Raw genomic sequence first — 14,391 nt, 5'->3', positions numbered from 1 at the left:
GAGCGGGCCCGGCACTCGGGGCAGCTCCCCCGGCTCCGGGGCCGTGTCCTCCCTGTCCGATAGCCCTTCCCTCCCCCGGCTCCTGGGGGCTCACACAAGTGTGCTAGCGAGAGTTAGGGGCTCCGATGCTGCAGCCCCGGGCCCAGGGCAGTGCCAGGGGTTGCGAGCAGGGTAGGAGGGAGGCCCCAGCACCCGCCGGCTGGGCAGCGCTTCCAGCCAGGGCTTCCCTGGAGCAAAGGCATCTCCTGCTGATCCAAGCTCTACCTGTGCAACATGCAGGTTTTGGTGGACGACGATCCAGACAGCACCAGCCTTACGGAGGGGTCTGGAAAGGCTGGAAGAATTGGGATTGCTTAATCTGGGGGGAGGAGGGGAATATGGTTTGCGGGCAACACTTGGTCTGCCAGGCGATTTCATTGGCCACCGATTAATTACATCCAGCCCAGCCACTGGTTGCCTCTGCTTTGCTCCTGGTGGGAGTCCTGCTTGTTCCCCCAGGGCAGTGCACTACCATTCCCTCCTTGCGCGCAGGAGGTGCCCAGCCCGGCCGGCTCACAGCTCCGGGGTGGGGCCACTGCTCCCACCACCCAGGGAACTGCTTGGCTGCCCCCTCCCCTCCACAGGCTCCTCATGTCCCTGCTGCAGTGCTCTGGGCAGTGGGCAGGGAAGCAGCTGCTGGTGGGGGGAAGCTGGGCAGGAGCCCAGGTCAGCCCGGTTTCACTGCGTGGTGCAGCTCCTGTGCAGCTCCCAGGACTCGTAGCACCACAAGCCCCATGCGATGGAGCCGGCAGCCTTTCCCACTCAGTGCTGCCACGTGCAGCTCCTGGGCCTGACAGAGCCCCGTGCAATAGAGCCGGCTGGTTCATCCTAGCACCCCGTTTCTTGATGGAGTCTTGGGATCTGCACATGTCAACAGGGAATGGGGCCAGGCTGCCAACTCCATCAGGTGGGACTCCTCTCCCCCCACCTGCGATGCACAACTCTGGCCAAGTCCTGAGAGCTGCACACGATATGCAGGGAGCCCTGCGCAACAGAGCCAGCGGCCTGGCCCCACTTTCTGCTGCCACGTGCAAATCCTGGAACTGGCCAGAGCCCCGTACTGTGCAGCCCGTGAGCACCCCAAGGGCCAACCTCTGCTGCTGCTGTTTGTTGTGAGAGGCAGGGGCTGTGCACCATGGGGGGCATGTGGGAGGGGCCCCCACACACCCCACCATACTCACCCCCCCATCCTACCCCCTTCCCTCAAACCCCACACACACACCCCCTACACACTCCCTAATACACAGCCACACCCACCCACCCACACACCATATACAAGAGTAAGAGTTTGTTTTGAGCTATTATGCAATCACCTCTATATACACTATGCAAACGCTGTAAATCAGGACAAAATTATTTTTTTTAAATAAAATTAAAATACAGGAGACCCTCGCTATTCATGGGGGGATGCGTGCTTGTGCCCCATGCAAATGGTGAAATCCACAAATAGGGCACTGCATTGATGACTGCCATCTGCATTCATGAACATGGTGCCCCTGGTGGCTGTGGGGGGCATGGCTGCGATGGTGGGAGCACAGTGGCGGTGGGAGCCCAGCGGCAGCAAGCGCCGAGCTCCCACAGATCTCCTTTAAGTGTGTTTAAGATGTGGGGTCGGCATTTGTGAATATTTGAAATCACGAATGCCAAACCCGCGAATAGCGAGGGTTTCCTGTATGTATAACAGATGCATTATTTTTAGTATATAATTAGTTTTATTCCAGTTCCAAGATGCCAACCCCCTCCCTTAAAAGTGGGCAAGGGGAGGAACTTCTGGTGGCAAAGGTCAGGGGTTAGGGGGCAGGACTCCCAGTCCCAAGATGGTAGCCAGCGGGCAGGGCACCTGTCAAGGGGCAGAGGTACTGTTGCCCTCCAGCCGAAAGAATTGTCCACCCCGGCTTAATCCCAAACAGGGGAGACTGAGAGGGGGATTTGAGAACAGTCTTTGAGCGTAAATAATGTTGCTGAGCAGTGACAGATTCGGGCCCCAGGGGCGGCTACAGCACGCACAGCTCCTGCCTGGTCTCTAACTCGAGGGGCCGTTCCCTCCTTTGCTCCCCCACCCCGCCTTTGATCTTGTTATTAGGAAAGGAGGGAGGCTGCCCGAGAGACCTAGAGAGATCCTGCCACTGTTCCCGTGTCGGGCTTCGGCCTTCTTGGCCTCTGGTCATTTTGCTCTCGCTGAGCCCTCTAGTCCTAGTACACTGACCAAACGAGCTTCAGCCTGCCCAGTTTTTTGTCTGCCTTCCATGGCCCTTGTCTATGCCCTCTCTCAGGCTGCTGAGCGTCCGTGGGCTGTCTGTAGCTCTCTGTCTGGGCCCCAGGACCGATCTGCCCTGCTCTGGGCCTTTGGCGCTCTGGCCCCTAAATCCAGGTCTTGCCCCTCTTTGGGCTCTGGGCTTCCTGGCCCCAGTCCCCAGGCCAATCTATTCTGAGGCCTGCTTCATCCCTCCTGGGTACTATGGGATCACCTCTCACAGGCTGTATAAGATTGCCCCTCTGGGCATGCTAGCTGTCCCCCCACAGGCACTGTGTGATTGCTGCACCCCACTATGCACTCTGGGACCTCCAAGCCACCCCTAACAGTCCTCCCAAACCACAGGCACTAGACCCTGCTGGTCCTCCCCTGGGGCCAGACAAAGCTGAAGCCAAACACAAGCTGTTCTGGCTGTAACAAAACTACTACCCAACCTGGGTCCTAATCAGCTGCTAGACCTCAGCTTCCCCAGCTCTCAGGGCCTGGCATACTCATAGTTTGCTTCCCAGTTACAGGCACCTCCAAAATCCTCTGTCCCTGCCCAGCCTCCATGGTCAGGCTGCCTGCCCTATCTCTGGTCCTGCCTTATATCTCTCTCCCAGTGCACTGCCCCCTTCCAGTCAGGTGACTCCCTTGGGTTGCTTGCAGGTACCTGCTAATTAATTGCCTTGGTTCATCTCTCTGGCAGCCCAGTCCCAGCTGCACCCTGCCTGTCCCCCAGGGCTCTCCTTGGGCTGCTTCTCCTTTAAAGTGGCAGAGAGCCACAATCCCTGAGAGGGCCTGTAGTATCTCCAGCAGTGGAAATTTTCAAGCACAAGCTACACTGGTGTTTGTTTGGGATGGTTTGGACAAAGACTCCACCTTGGCTAGGGACTGACTAGACAATTGAGAAGTCTGTGGGAAAACACAGGAAACGGCAGGTTTCCCCTTGTAGGCTGGCAGAGTTTCAGCCTGAAAGGGACTGCAGAGAGTGAGATAGGGAGCACACACATGCATGTGTCCAGGAATACAGCCCCAGGCATTGGCGAGGTCTATGCGGAGCAGGGCAGATTGAGGCCCCCATGGTGAGAGAAGAAGTGGGGCAGAGGCTGGGCCTGGGGGTGCTGCCCAGCTAGGGCACTACCTGGGGCCATGGGCTGGGGCAGGAAGCAGGACAGAGCTACAGACAACTTGTCCAGGAGATGGGGGAAGGGGGAGAGGGGTGGCTCCCTGCTGCTGTATGGACTTCTGGGAAGGAGGAATGTGAGGAGTGTATATCCCCCAGATTTGTGCACAGTGCAGGGGTGGATGCAGTGTGCCTGCTGTGGGCTCGGGGCTCCCTGCCCTGCTACCCTTCCCCTGGGAGCCTTGCGCCAGCCCCACCACCATGTTACAGTGCCCCCTGCTTGCTCAGCAGCAGCAGGAGTGGGGGTGTGGCGTTGTGCCCCCCGCTGCTGCCTTGCCAAGGCGATGTCACTAGTGCGCAGCTCCCTAGGGGGAGGGTGGCAAGGTGGAGAGAGCCCCGAGCCTGCAGCAGGCAGCCTGCATCCGCCCCCGTCCTTGCCACAGACTCTGCATGGCTCTGCTCCAGCTGTGCCGTGGGAGAGGTTGTGGAGGGGGGCATCATCTTAGGCTCCTCCCTACCCCCAGAAAAAATAAAAGTTGGCGCCTATGCATGTGGGATTCAGTTACAGCTATTGAGTGAGAGAGGCCTTATTTTGGGGCGTTCCGGTTGCTGTGTAGACTACTCATTTGGGGTGTGACTGGAGCCCTTCTCCTGGGGTGGGCACCCTAGGGCTAGTGGTGCTTCTGCAGTAAGGGGGAACTGCTCTCAGGGGGAAGCGCTTACCTGATGTCAGAGCTGGGCTGAGAGCCCAGGTGAGGCAGCAGGGAAGTGACTTGGAGGAGGCTGCAGAATGTACTTCGTCTCCTCTGAGTCAAGTCACGCCCTCCAGTGAGCTGCATTTCTGGCCATGCGTGTAAGTCACGCCCCTTTTGCACATTCACAGAATGCCGGGAGGGGGGTAGGGAGGTAGTACCTCTGCCTGGTCCCTTACACCCTGATCGCATCACTGTTGTTTGAGCCATTTTCCCCTTACATGCCTGATGCTAGTAGGCTGGAGCTAAAGCTGTGGGCCGTGTCTGTTGGAGGTGGTGCCCACAAGGGAGTTTGCTATTGGGGCCAGATCTTTAGCTGGTGTAAACTGGAAGTGCCCGGGTCAAGATCAGTGACCTGTTGATTTATACCCCTAGGGGAACTGGCCCTTCATTTTTACACTTCCCACCAAGAGCAAGTTCCCCAACGATGTGCCTTCCTTTCTGACTGCAGGGTCAGCAAGTGTTGTCCCCCTTCCTGCTGAAAGCTTCAGAATTGGGCCTGGGTAATGAGAAGAGCTGTGTGCGCACCAGCTCTGCAGCAGCCAGTGAAGTGGTTTCTATCCCTGTTGTTGCTCCCACCTTTTGAAGCCTTTTTCTAATCTGGCCTGTGGCCTAAGCCTGGTCACCATGTGCTGGAGTGGCTCCTGGTGACAGCCCTCTGTGCTCACTGGTCTCTTGAGGGTCAAAACCAGAGCACTGATGTGCTGGAGCTCATAATACTGTGGGTCTGTCAGTACTTTGTACTGTTCTCCCTCCAGCCAGGCTCACTCAGGCGGTGCTAGCTTTTGTGCAAGTGATTTTAACTTACTGATGTGAAGATGGACCCTGGGATGCTCTGCCCTCCCAACTGGGATGGGCATAGTCCGACAGGAGAGGTTCACTTGCTTTGGGATTTCCAGCTGGGATTGTCAGTGGAGCCAGGGTGGTTAATCTCATTGTGAACTGCTCTTACTGCAGGTGTTAATGAAGAATTCACTTTGGAAAGCCACAGGCTCATTGAAGAAAGGAATTTCATCCCTAATGTAGATGTTAGGAGACCTGTGAAATATAGATTGCATGTTCCAGAAATGATCAGGCAACTGCAGACCACAGCAGTGGTTTCAAGCTGTCATTCTGTGATACTGTGTCTATGTGTGTACGTGTAATGTGAGCTTCCCTTTGGGTCTTCTTTGATACGCACTGGGTGCAACTACACATGCATTAAGGTGCTTTAAATTTAGTACCTTCAATGTGAGGTACAAAAAAAATGTGCACTAGACTGCCTTAATGCAGAGTAACGAATGTGCATGATTTTTAAGTGATCCTTAATGCTCAGTAACCTATTTTACTGAACATTAGCATAATTGCAGTTTTGTACATGATGTTTTAATGTGCAGTATAATAGTCTACTGTGCATTAAAATGATGTGTAAATGCTCCCACTGAAACCTGGTTTAAGTCACCTGGGAGATTTGCAAAAAGTTTAATCAGTAAATTAAAGTCTTTAAAGTCTTTAAATTCAGGTCGAAGAAGCTGTCCTGGAAACTGACAATGGCTTTGAAATCCAGCCAGTGCTGGGGTGTTGAGTGAGCATGGTGGGGGAGACTTATCTACTGGTGTTAAGAATTTAGATCTTATCCTCATGCCTCTGACCTTGCGCTGATCTGAGCTGCTTTCCCTCATGTCCCCTTGCTCCTGTCTCTTAGGTAACATTGGGTCTATGCAGCTTTTCTCTGCATCTCTTGTTACAGATCCCAGGTTAAATCAAACGCAGTGCGGAGGGACGGTAACAATAGCAACAAACTCCAGGCACATCCTTCAACCTTCAGAGCCTCCTTCCTTCCAGTGCAGCCCCAGACATAGTGCTGTGGCCTGGGCCTGTCCTCTTGGCCAGTTGAGATGAAACAAGCTGCTGCCACCTTTGTGTTTTCTGCTGCAGTGAGTGTGCACAAAAATCTAAGCCGCAAGGAGAAATAGCTTCTGAAATTGGCTTTCCAGGCTTCCAGTGAGGAAGCAGGGGAGTCCTTGGCATCCCCAGAACCCGCACTGGCCTCCCCCAACTTAGTCACCTGCAGAGGAGACAGGAGAGTTTCTTGTGTTTTGGGGGCTGCCCCTTCCCCCCCACAACAAAGTGCAGTTGTAGCCATGTAGGCCTGGACATGCTCTGCTCACTACTGGATACAAGCTTCGCCATGAGACCGCTGTGCGCATCCTTAATCTGTAAGTAAAAGGGGTCACCCGTGTGCTCCTCTCTGAACAAGGAGGGGCTCATTCATGGTTTCTGCCAAGGTTTGGTGCAGCTTGAACTAGGTCCAATGACCTCCCTACAACGTGGTTGGAGTCCCTTGTACAGGTAGACCCTCATGCTTCAGCTGATCCCTGTGGCCTCCGGGTCAGTGGGAGCTCCCTGACCCAGATCTAGCCTCCATCCAGGGAGCAGAGGCTGTGCTGGGCTCAAGGGCTCACAAACAGATAGGGAGACTGTGGAGCCACTGCCGACCCCACTTGTGGAGCGTTAGGGGTGGGATGGAGGTCAGGTCTGAAGCGCGGAAGAAATAACAGCCACAGGCACCAGGGCCAGCAGCTGTGTTCTACACAGGGACTTGATGAGGCCTTCATGTGGGTTGGGGTACATGAGCGCTCTCTGCCGGACACTTCCAATCACAGCAATTCCTACAGAAAGCGCCGGTTTTACTACCACTAGGAGGCTGCTGATTCCCTGTTCTAAACCTAACATTCCCTATATCTTGCTCCCCAACACCCACACCTGCATGCAAAGGAAGAGCTGCCTCTCAGCACCAAAAAACAGCCTCTTCCTTGTCCTCGTCTTCCTCACATGCCCCCTGCTGCAAACCCCCTCACTGCATTGCCAGCTCTGTTCAGCCTTTCCTGCACTAGACTGTGCGAGGGAATGCCCTGGGCTGGGCCAGCACAGAGAGTGACGCCTCTTGTTTCCCCTTGGGGGCTGCTTGGCAGATGTCCTGGCTGTCTTGGGGCTGGAGGCTGTAATGCAGAAGGAGTGTGAGATCGTAGGGATTCTGCAGGACAAGCTGAAGTACAAGGAACGGCTCTACTACATGGTCAGTCTTTCCCTCAGGGTCATGCTGCAGTGGGGTACTTGGTGTGTGCTTTTGTCACCTTGCTCCTGCCTCTCCTGCTGGGGACGGCCCCTGGTCCTGCTTGTGCCTGAACCCTTGCTGGCTGCCAGGGAGCCTGGCCTGTCGCTAGAGCTGTTACTGGGTGTCTTGCATTCTAGTAAATGCAGCAGCCACGAGTATTAGAACCTGCAGCCCGGCGCTCGCCTCAGAAATCCATGGCCTGGCTCTTGAGTATGTGCCTTGCTTTCCGAGGTGCTCAGCACCCAGTAGTTCCCCTGATGCCCACCCACCAGTCAGTGCTTACCCTCCTGAGCACCACATGCAGCACAGGGACACCTGGCACATGATTTCATGGCTGCAGATTTGGATTCAGGGAGGATCATCACTAGGTCAACTGCCCCAACCCAGGGAGGCAGGGAGGGGAGAGCAGTACTCTCTGCCACTACAGTCATGTCTTTGTTTGCCTTTCCAGAAGTACTATTTCCCCCTCAACTACACCGTGACTGTGCAATATGAAGAGGTGCTCAGGACATCCAATGTCAGCAGGCTGGTGAGAAGTCAGCTACTGCTTCCCAGATGCCTTTTCTGTCTTTGTGCTGTTTGTCATTGAGTGTCAACACCTCCCTGGGTGCAGCACTGCTGCCACCTTTGGGCTTTTTTAAAGCCTCTGACCTGGGGGAAGCCCATTCCAGGCATAGTCCGGGCCGCATTACATGATCATGGCTGATAGATCTACCCATGCCAGACCTGGGCAAGCAGAGCTCGCACAAGTGTCAAGAAAGTCTGTGAGATGCCAGGCCACCCTGGTGTAGGCATGCTGTGCACTCCTAGGCTCTGCATTGGGTATTTCTGAAACTAGCTGTTCTACCTGATTCTTACTGCATCTGGGTGGGGAATGAACAACTGTTTACTAGCCCCAATCTCTAGAGTTGTGTAATCAGGGGGCTGGTTGTCCTTATTTCACACAGCAGAGCCAGCTGCCAAAGCTGGACATAGGGATGAGAGGTACCTTGGAAATACCAGATCTGGGTTAGGAAAAATTTGATCATGCATTAAGTAAATTGCAGGGATTGTATGATCCAGTTCTGATTTTCCCAATGTGCTTGCAGGCAGTGAGCAGGGGGCAGGTGCAAAAGCTGGAACTGGGTTCTCCTGGAGTTGAGGGGGCTAAGCATGAGTCAGGTAGACAAGCTGGAAAGCAGGGCACTGATCCCAGGGAGTGCTGGGGTCTGGACTGGTGGCCCTGGGGTGTTGGCTGGGAGAACAGCTGGTAGCAGGTGCAATGGAAGAGGCATGGCCTTGTCTGTGGCTGGGAGGCACATTGGGTGCTGGGCTCTCCAGGGGCTGGTGGAGTCCAAGCAGCTTCTCCCAGGCGGCCATGCTCACACTCCCTTGCCAGGCTGACTCTTTGCTCCCCAGCGAGACGAGGCCATCACAGAGCCATCACTGCGGTACCTGTGGTTCCATGTGAGCTCCCAAGTGGTGCTGAAGATCCGTGACGTGCTGCCAGAGCAACACCCGTCCTGGAGCTACACACAGGAGCTCTGTGACCTTCTTGAGGGCCTGGGTGCGGAGTACGAGAAGTACAAGCAGGTGGGGATGCTGACCACTAGCAGGCACTCATACACACACACACACAGCCCCTAGGAGTGGTCCCTTATCTCACACAGCTCTGTGTCACTGCTACTTTCCAAATGCCCATCATGAGAGGCCTCGGTGCCAGGGAAGCAAAGTGAGAGCAGAGCTGACTCTGGCAGGCACTGTGCTGTGGATGAGCTGCCAGGGGGGTCCTGATGCCAGGCAGCCATGCAGCGGGTGAGTGATGCCCCCCTTGGCTCTACTGAGTGGGTCTGTGCAGCGGGCCCAGGGAATGGGATGTTGGGTGCTGTGTACCTGGCCGGGAAGACAGCATTGGTGGAGTGATGGGAGAGTTAGGGGTGGGGAGCGGCAGCTGGGAAATCAGTGACAAAGAGCAACAGACATAAGGATGTAGTGCGCAGCCTAGCAGGCTCAGAGCAAGGGCTCTGGTTTCATCGGGAGCCGAGGCCCAAGGTCCAACCTTACCTAGCAACATGGGGCTCCTCTGCGATGCACCAAGCCAGGGTGCCTTTCAATGGCCATATGGTGTTGAGGAGGCCTGTCCCTGTGCTGCCTGGCAGATGCAGTACAGTGCAGCCCTACCCAGGCAGCCAGCTACTGAATTGGAGGCAAGAGAGGTAGGCAGGCAGCTGCCAGCGCCCTCCCAAGAGGCTGAGTGCCTGGAGACACTGCCCAGTGCCAGTGATATGACCCTGGCAGAAGATGCTGGCTGCTTGGCCCCCTCTGCCAGGGTGCTCGGCCTGTGTCACCTGCGACATTGCAGGGTGGGTTTTCATCAGGTTCTGCTTAGGGCGGGAGTGCAGTAGGCTCCCAGGGGTGATGGGGCTTGGGGCCACAGGGCAGCAGGCAGCTGCAGATGTGGGCAGAGCTGCCAGTGCATAGGTGCTGCTGCTGCCCTGCCAGCAGCTACTTTCCCTCCTGTGGGTGCCTCACCCCAGAGCTGGCCTGGCCCCTTGTGCTGATGTGGTTGCACAGATGTTCTCTTTCTAGCTGGATGGGAAAGGGAGAGGGATCTGAACAGGGAGATGAATGGAGAAGAGTACAGTGAAGAGCTGGAGCATTGGTGGGTCAATGATAGAATTCTTTCCTGCCATATGGGAGGCCTGTGTTTGATTCCTGGCCAGTGCAGCTTGCTGGGTTTTTTTTCTTTTCTAGGCTCTCTTACAAACAGTGTAGGGAGGGCAGTAGGGGCTGGGAGACTGCAAACTTGACTCTTTCATGTGCAAGCCTTACAGGAGCTTTACCAGCTGTCAGGACCTCAACAGCTTGCCTTTCCCCCACCTTCGACTGAATTAACCGCACTGGGGTTGGGGCCAAAGAGAAGTCGGGGTTGTGGCAGCCTAATGACTGGGTAGGTGCCAATCTTCCTCCCAGTGAAACAACTTGCTCTTTCAGCTAAATGAAAGTTTTGATCACTTACTATCATATACAATTCTTGAGACTTTCCATGAGAGTTAGGGAATTTCTCTCAGGGGCCTGGACAAATTCCACTTTTATGCTTCTGGATTTTGTTCAAATTATTATTGTTATTGAACTTTCCTTGATTTGAGAGTTGGTGACACAGTAAATCAGCTCTCCCCGTACTTGTGTAGTCCTTTCTAACCATGCTGTCTGATTGATCCCCTATTCCATCTACTCTACTTCCTTTATTCATGTTCTTTGTTTTCCTTTCCTTTCTTCCACACCCACACACACAATTGTTTTTTCTGGGCAGTCTCATTCTTCTCTGATCGCTTGTCCAAAGAATTTTAACTTCTCTCTCTTCATGGTGTTGATGTGATACCCTGTCATACCAAACTTCTCATTGTCATTACATTATTTGGTATCCGTGCAATTCTCAATAGTTTTCAGTTGAACTCTTAATTTCTCCATTTTTAAGGATCCAACATTCACAGCCACTTATGACTGCTGACCATACAAAATCTGCCTTTTGTTTTGAAGACAGCCCCTCTTTTCTCCCTGATCCTGGTAAGTTTTCCAGGGCTGTTCTTGCTAAGCCTAATATTCTTTGTATATCCTGTTAACATGCACCATTTTGACTAGTGACTGAGCCCAGATACACAAACAAGTTAACTTGCTCTAGCTCTTTCCTATTCACCAGAATCCTTAGGTTTTGTTCTTCTTTTCTTATGGCCATTGTCTTCAAGATATTAATAGACAGTCCATACATTTGTCCGAATGTATGCAATCTGCTAACCAAATCCTGTAGTTCCTCAGATAATAAGGCAATCCTAGACTTCATTACCTGTATACCTCAAATTATTTATTAATCTTCCAGCTATCTTAAGGCCTCCTCTAAGACCTTTCTGTACTTTCCTTATTGCCACCTCAGCTTGATTGTTGCATAGGTAAGACAATACTAGGCATCCTTGCCCTCCACCTCCCGTGGATACAAGCCACTCTGATCTTACTCCTGCCACTTTTATAGCTGATTTCTGATTCAGACAGAGCTCCCACAGCAGGTCAACTAAGAGTAGCGGGACATCTTTCTCAAGCATCATTAGCCATGACTTATCATGCCCCACCAAATCAGAAGCCTTAGTGAAGTCGACAAAGCAGAGCTATAACAGTGGTTCCCATTCTCAGTCTTTTCTCATCATGATGATCCCTTGTGTCCTTTCTGGGTCCAAACCCTGCTTGCTCAGTGATAGTTTTTGGTCTGTTTTTCTTGGAATCCTTTCCAGAATGGTCTTTAACAAGACCATGCTCACATGTGATACCAAAGACATTATCTTGGAGTTTATACATCCCTGGCAGGCACCTTTCTTCAACACTGGAATATAATCTTGTTAATTAATCAGGCCACTCCCCAGGTTCTGAACAGACTGCATCATGTCTACTTGTACTTCTTCACCCAGCTTGAGTTGCTCTCTGGCTACATCAGCCAGACCTGGAGCATTTTTATTCTTGATGCTTTTTACGGCAGGTGTTATTTCTGCTTTAATTGTGGGGGTTCTCTTTCAACTGCCCAGCCTGACTGCTCAGTTCACAACTACATCTTTACAGCCTGCTCTAGACAAGACGTCTGGGACTGGGGTGGAGAGCCGCATTATTCAGGTTATGGGTGAGTAGAAAGCAAGTCAGAGCAGAGCATGGAGTGAGGGTCTGTCAGGTGCTGGTGGCTGCTGGTTAACCCCCTAGACTATTGTTTCTGCAGGGGGATATGGATGTAGTTGTTGCTGACCTGGTGAAGAGGATTCATGATGCTGAGGCAGGGAGCAACAGGAAGCCTGTGAGACCCAAAGCGCTGCTGGATAACTGCATCAAGGTCATGAGGATGCTATACAGCACTCCATGTAAGTAGTGACCAAGAACAAAAACTTGGAAGGAGCAGAGATGGCTCCTAGTCTGCTGGGTAACAGGGTAAGGGGGTGAGGTAGAGATGGGTAATTCTGGCTGGGAGCTTTGGAGAGCAAGCATTACTTGCACAGTGAAGGTCACCCAGGGGAGCATATCTGAGAGGTCTGAAGGGGCTTTTGTACATTAAAGGCTGCCTGTGACATTGTGTTCATTGCTCTGTGAGCTGTGCAGAAGAAACATATAGAAACTGGGGTTACTCAGAACTTGAGAAGAGCTGGTGACCCAGCCTGAGAGCTTTGAGTTGCCTGTTTTGTATATCGGTAACAAATACCTCCTGTCTCTCATGCTGCAGGTAGATGGGATTGTGCCTAACATCGCAGTGGGAGCATTACCATCTCCTTTACCTCTCTGTGGCTTCTTTGGTTTCCATAGCGTCTCTGGCCCTCTCTTTCATGCTCCACGGTCCCAGCTTCTATGTAGTGCTGTGGCTCTTGTATGTCCCCAGGACCCTGATGAAGCCAGCATGTTCCAAAGCTCAATCCAAGATGTGTTACAGTCAGAGCATTGATTTGCCATCTCAACAAAAATTGAGAGTGAAGGAGAGGTGTGAAGAACTTTATCCACTAGTGCCACATGAAGGGCGTGGGACATTTCACTGGTCCTGAGAAGTCTGGGAAGGGAGCAGCTTCTCCTGACATGACTAAAACAAATCCATCTCTTCTTTCTCTTGTGAGCAGCTAATGGCAACCCCTCTTTATATTTGCCACAATAGGTCCCTGAGGAACAGCTCTACAATAGCAATGGCAACTTGTTTCATTTTTAAGGCTTGTCCCAGAAGTGAGTTAGTCATCCATGTGAGGCTCCATGGTTCTGAGAAGAGGGTCTGACATGGCCTGGCAGTGATGTGTGTGCACACTCTCTTCCCCATCTTGAATAAGGAAGGCCAGCTGCATCACACCTCCAGAACACGTATTTGGTTAGGGCTGCAACAGCAGAGAGAGCTGCTAAGGGATGCTGAACCCCTACTGGATGCACCCTGGAGAATGCTGGTGACTGGGTTGTATCAGGAATATGCCAAGATCCACACACTTCATATAGAGCCACTGTATTTCAAATGTCACTGCTCAGCCTTATCCCACCAAGGAAGGAGAAAATGACTTGGCACTGTCCTTGAAAAAGGTGTTATCAATCCAAGGCAGGAATAAAACATGTTGTCTTGGACATCTTATGTGAGGGACCATGCACAGCAATGCCTCCCATTCCTCCCTAGTGCTGGGGCGTGTGGCTGGGCAAAGGCCTGTGATGGTAAGTGCAACTGGCAGTGGCAGCAGTGACCAACAGTGACTTTTCCTACAGCTTGTTCTGTTGCACTCCACTTTGGAGTGAGCCAGTTGGTGCAGGAACCATAAACCTCCAGCAAGCATCATGCGTGTTGCCCGTTCCTCTGTCTAACCTGATTTCTGAAGTGCCTGTCACTGTTGTAACTAAGCACCTTAAGCTGAGGCCAAGGTCTGGGGCTGTCCTGTCTGTTCTCTGACTTGGTTTCAGGTTGAGCTTAGACAGCAGGATGTATGTCTCCCTGGGCGAATTGTCTCGTTTCCATCCTCAGTGATATCACTCTGTTGTTCTTTTTTCAGTGTTGCCAACTGCTCTGATATATCGCGAGTCTTGTGATATTTTGCCTTTTCCCTAAAGCTCCAACACCAGGGGTCTCAGCTTTCATTAAAATGTACGTTTCCTACACTTGTGGTTGCAGATACAGTTGAAAAGCTGCCTGCTAAAGGCTCAAAAAATACTAAAAATCAATAAAAAGCCAATACAGAGCACTGAGATTGCCAGATTGATGCAGCTGGAGTATCTCATAACCTGGGGGGCCTGGAAAACGCTCTGATGCTCTATCTCCTCCTCTCTTCCCCTGGATTGGCAACCCAGGGGCTGTTTTTCTGTTCTCTGTCACAGGGTGGACAGTTTTTGAGCTGGGACAAAATGTCCAGTAGAAGACTGTACAGACTGAATAGCAAGAGACATCCCCAGTCCTCCCCTGTGACCAGTTGCTGTATCTTCATAGACAGTGAAGTACTTTCCCAAGAGAAATCATTTAGATGAGGGAGCCCTTTCACCACACATCTGCACAAAAACCCCACTGGAAAATGATCAGAAGTTTCCATGGGTTGGGGCAGAAATTCCAGTTTTTAGTCAGCCGCAGCAATAATAAAGCCAGTGAGGGCTGTGCCTCTTTTACCTGTCTGACATGCTGCATTCTCCA

At 52.6% G+C, this 14,391-nt stretch overlaps 1 protein-coding gene across 4 annotated transcripts; it reads left to right on the top strand.

Annotated features, from left to right (window-relative positions):
• The first annotated feature begins 3,642 nt into the window (after nt 1–3,642).
• On the top strand, nt 3,643–13,955 carry IL34 (interleukin 34). Of its 4 annotated transcripts, none has more exons than XM_019535590.1 (7): nt 3,643–6,066; nt 7,105–7,208; nt 7,699–7,776; nt 8,646–8,819; nt 10,061–10,176; nt 11,752–11,889; nt 11,983–12,090. In XM_019535590.1, exons 2-7 carry the CDS (start codon nt 7,137–7,139, stop codon nt 11,996–11,998), a joined length of 594 nt encoding a protein of 197 aa, XP_019391135.1. In that variant the 5' UTR covers nt 3,643–6,066; nt 7,105–7,136; the 3' UTR covers nt 11,999–12,090. The 4 variants fall into 4 exon arrangements, with proteins under 4 accessions (XP_019391135.1, XP_019391134.1, XP_019391137.1 ...); XM_019535589.1 differs by having other exon boundaries at nt 3,643–6,348; XM_019535592.1 differs by lacking the exon at nt 11,752–11,889 and having other exon boundaries at nt 3,643–6,348.
• The last annotated feature ends 436 nt before the right edge of the window (nt 13,956–14,391 follow it).

The sequence above is a fragment of the Crocodylus porosus genome, unplaced genomic scaffold (genome assembly GCF_001723895.1).
Source record: "Crocodylus porosus isolate Cpor-Errol unplaced genomic scaffold, CroPor_comp1, whole genome shotgun sequence".
In the NCBI taxonomy this organism is placed as follows: domain Eukaryota; kingdom Metazoa; phylum Chordata; order Crocodylia; family Crocodylidae; genus Crocodylus; species Crocodylus porosus.
The sequence above is the reverse complement of the archived record's forward strand: the minus strand, read 5'-3'. Positions and strand labels throughout refer to the sequence as shown.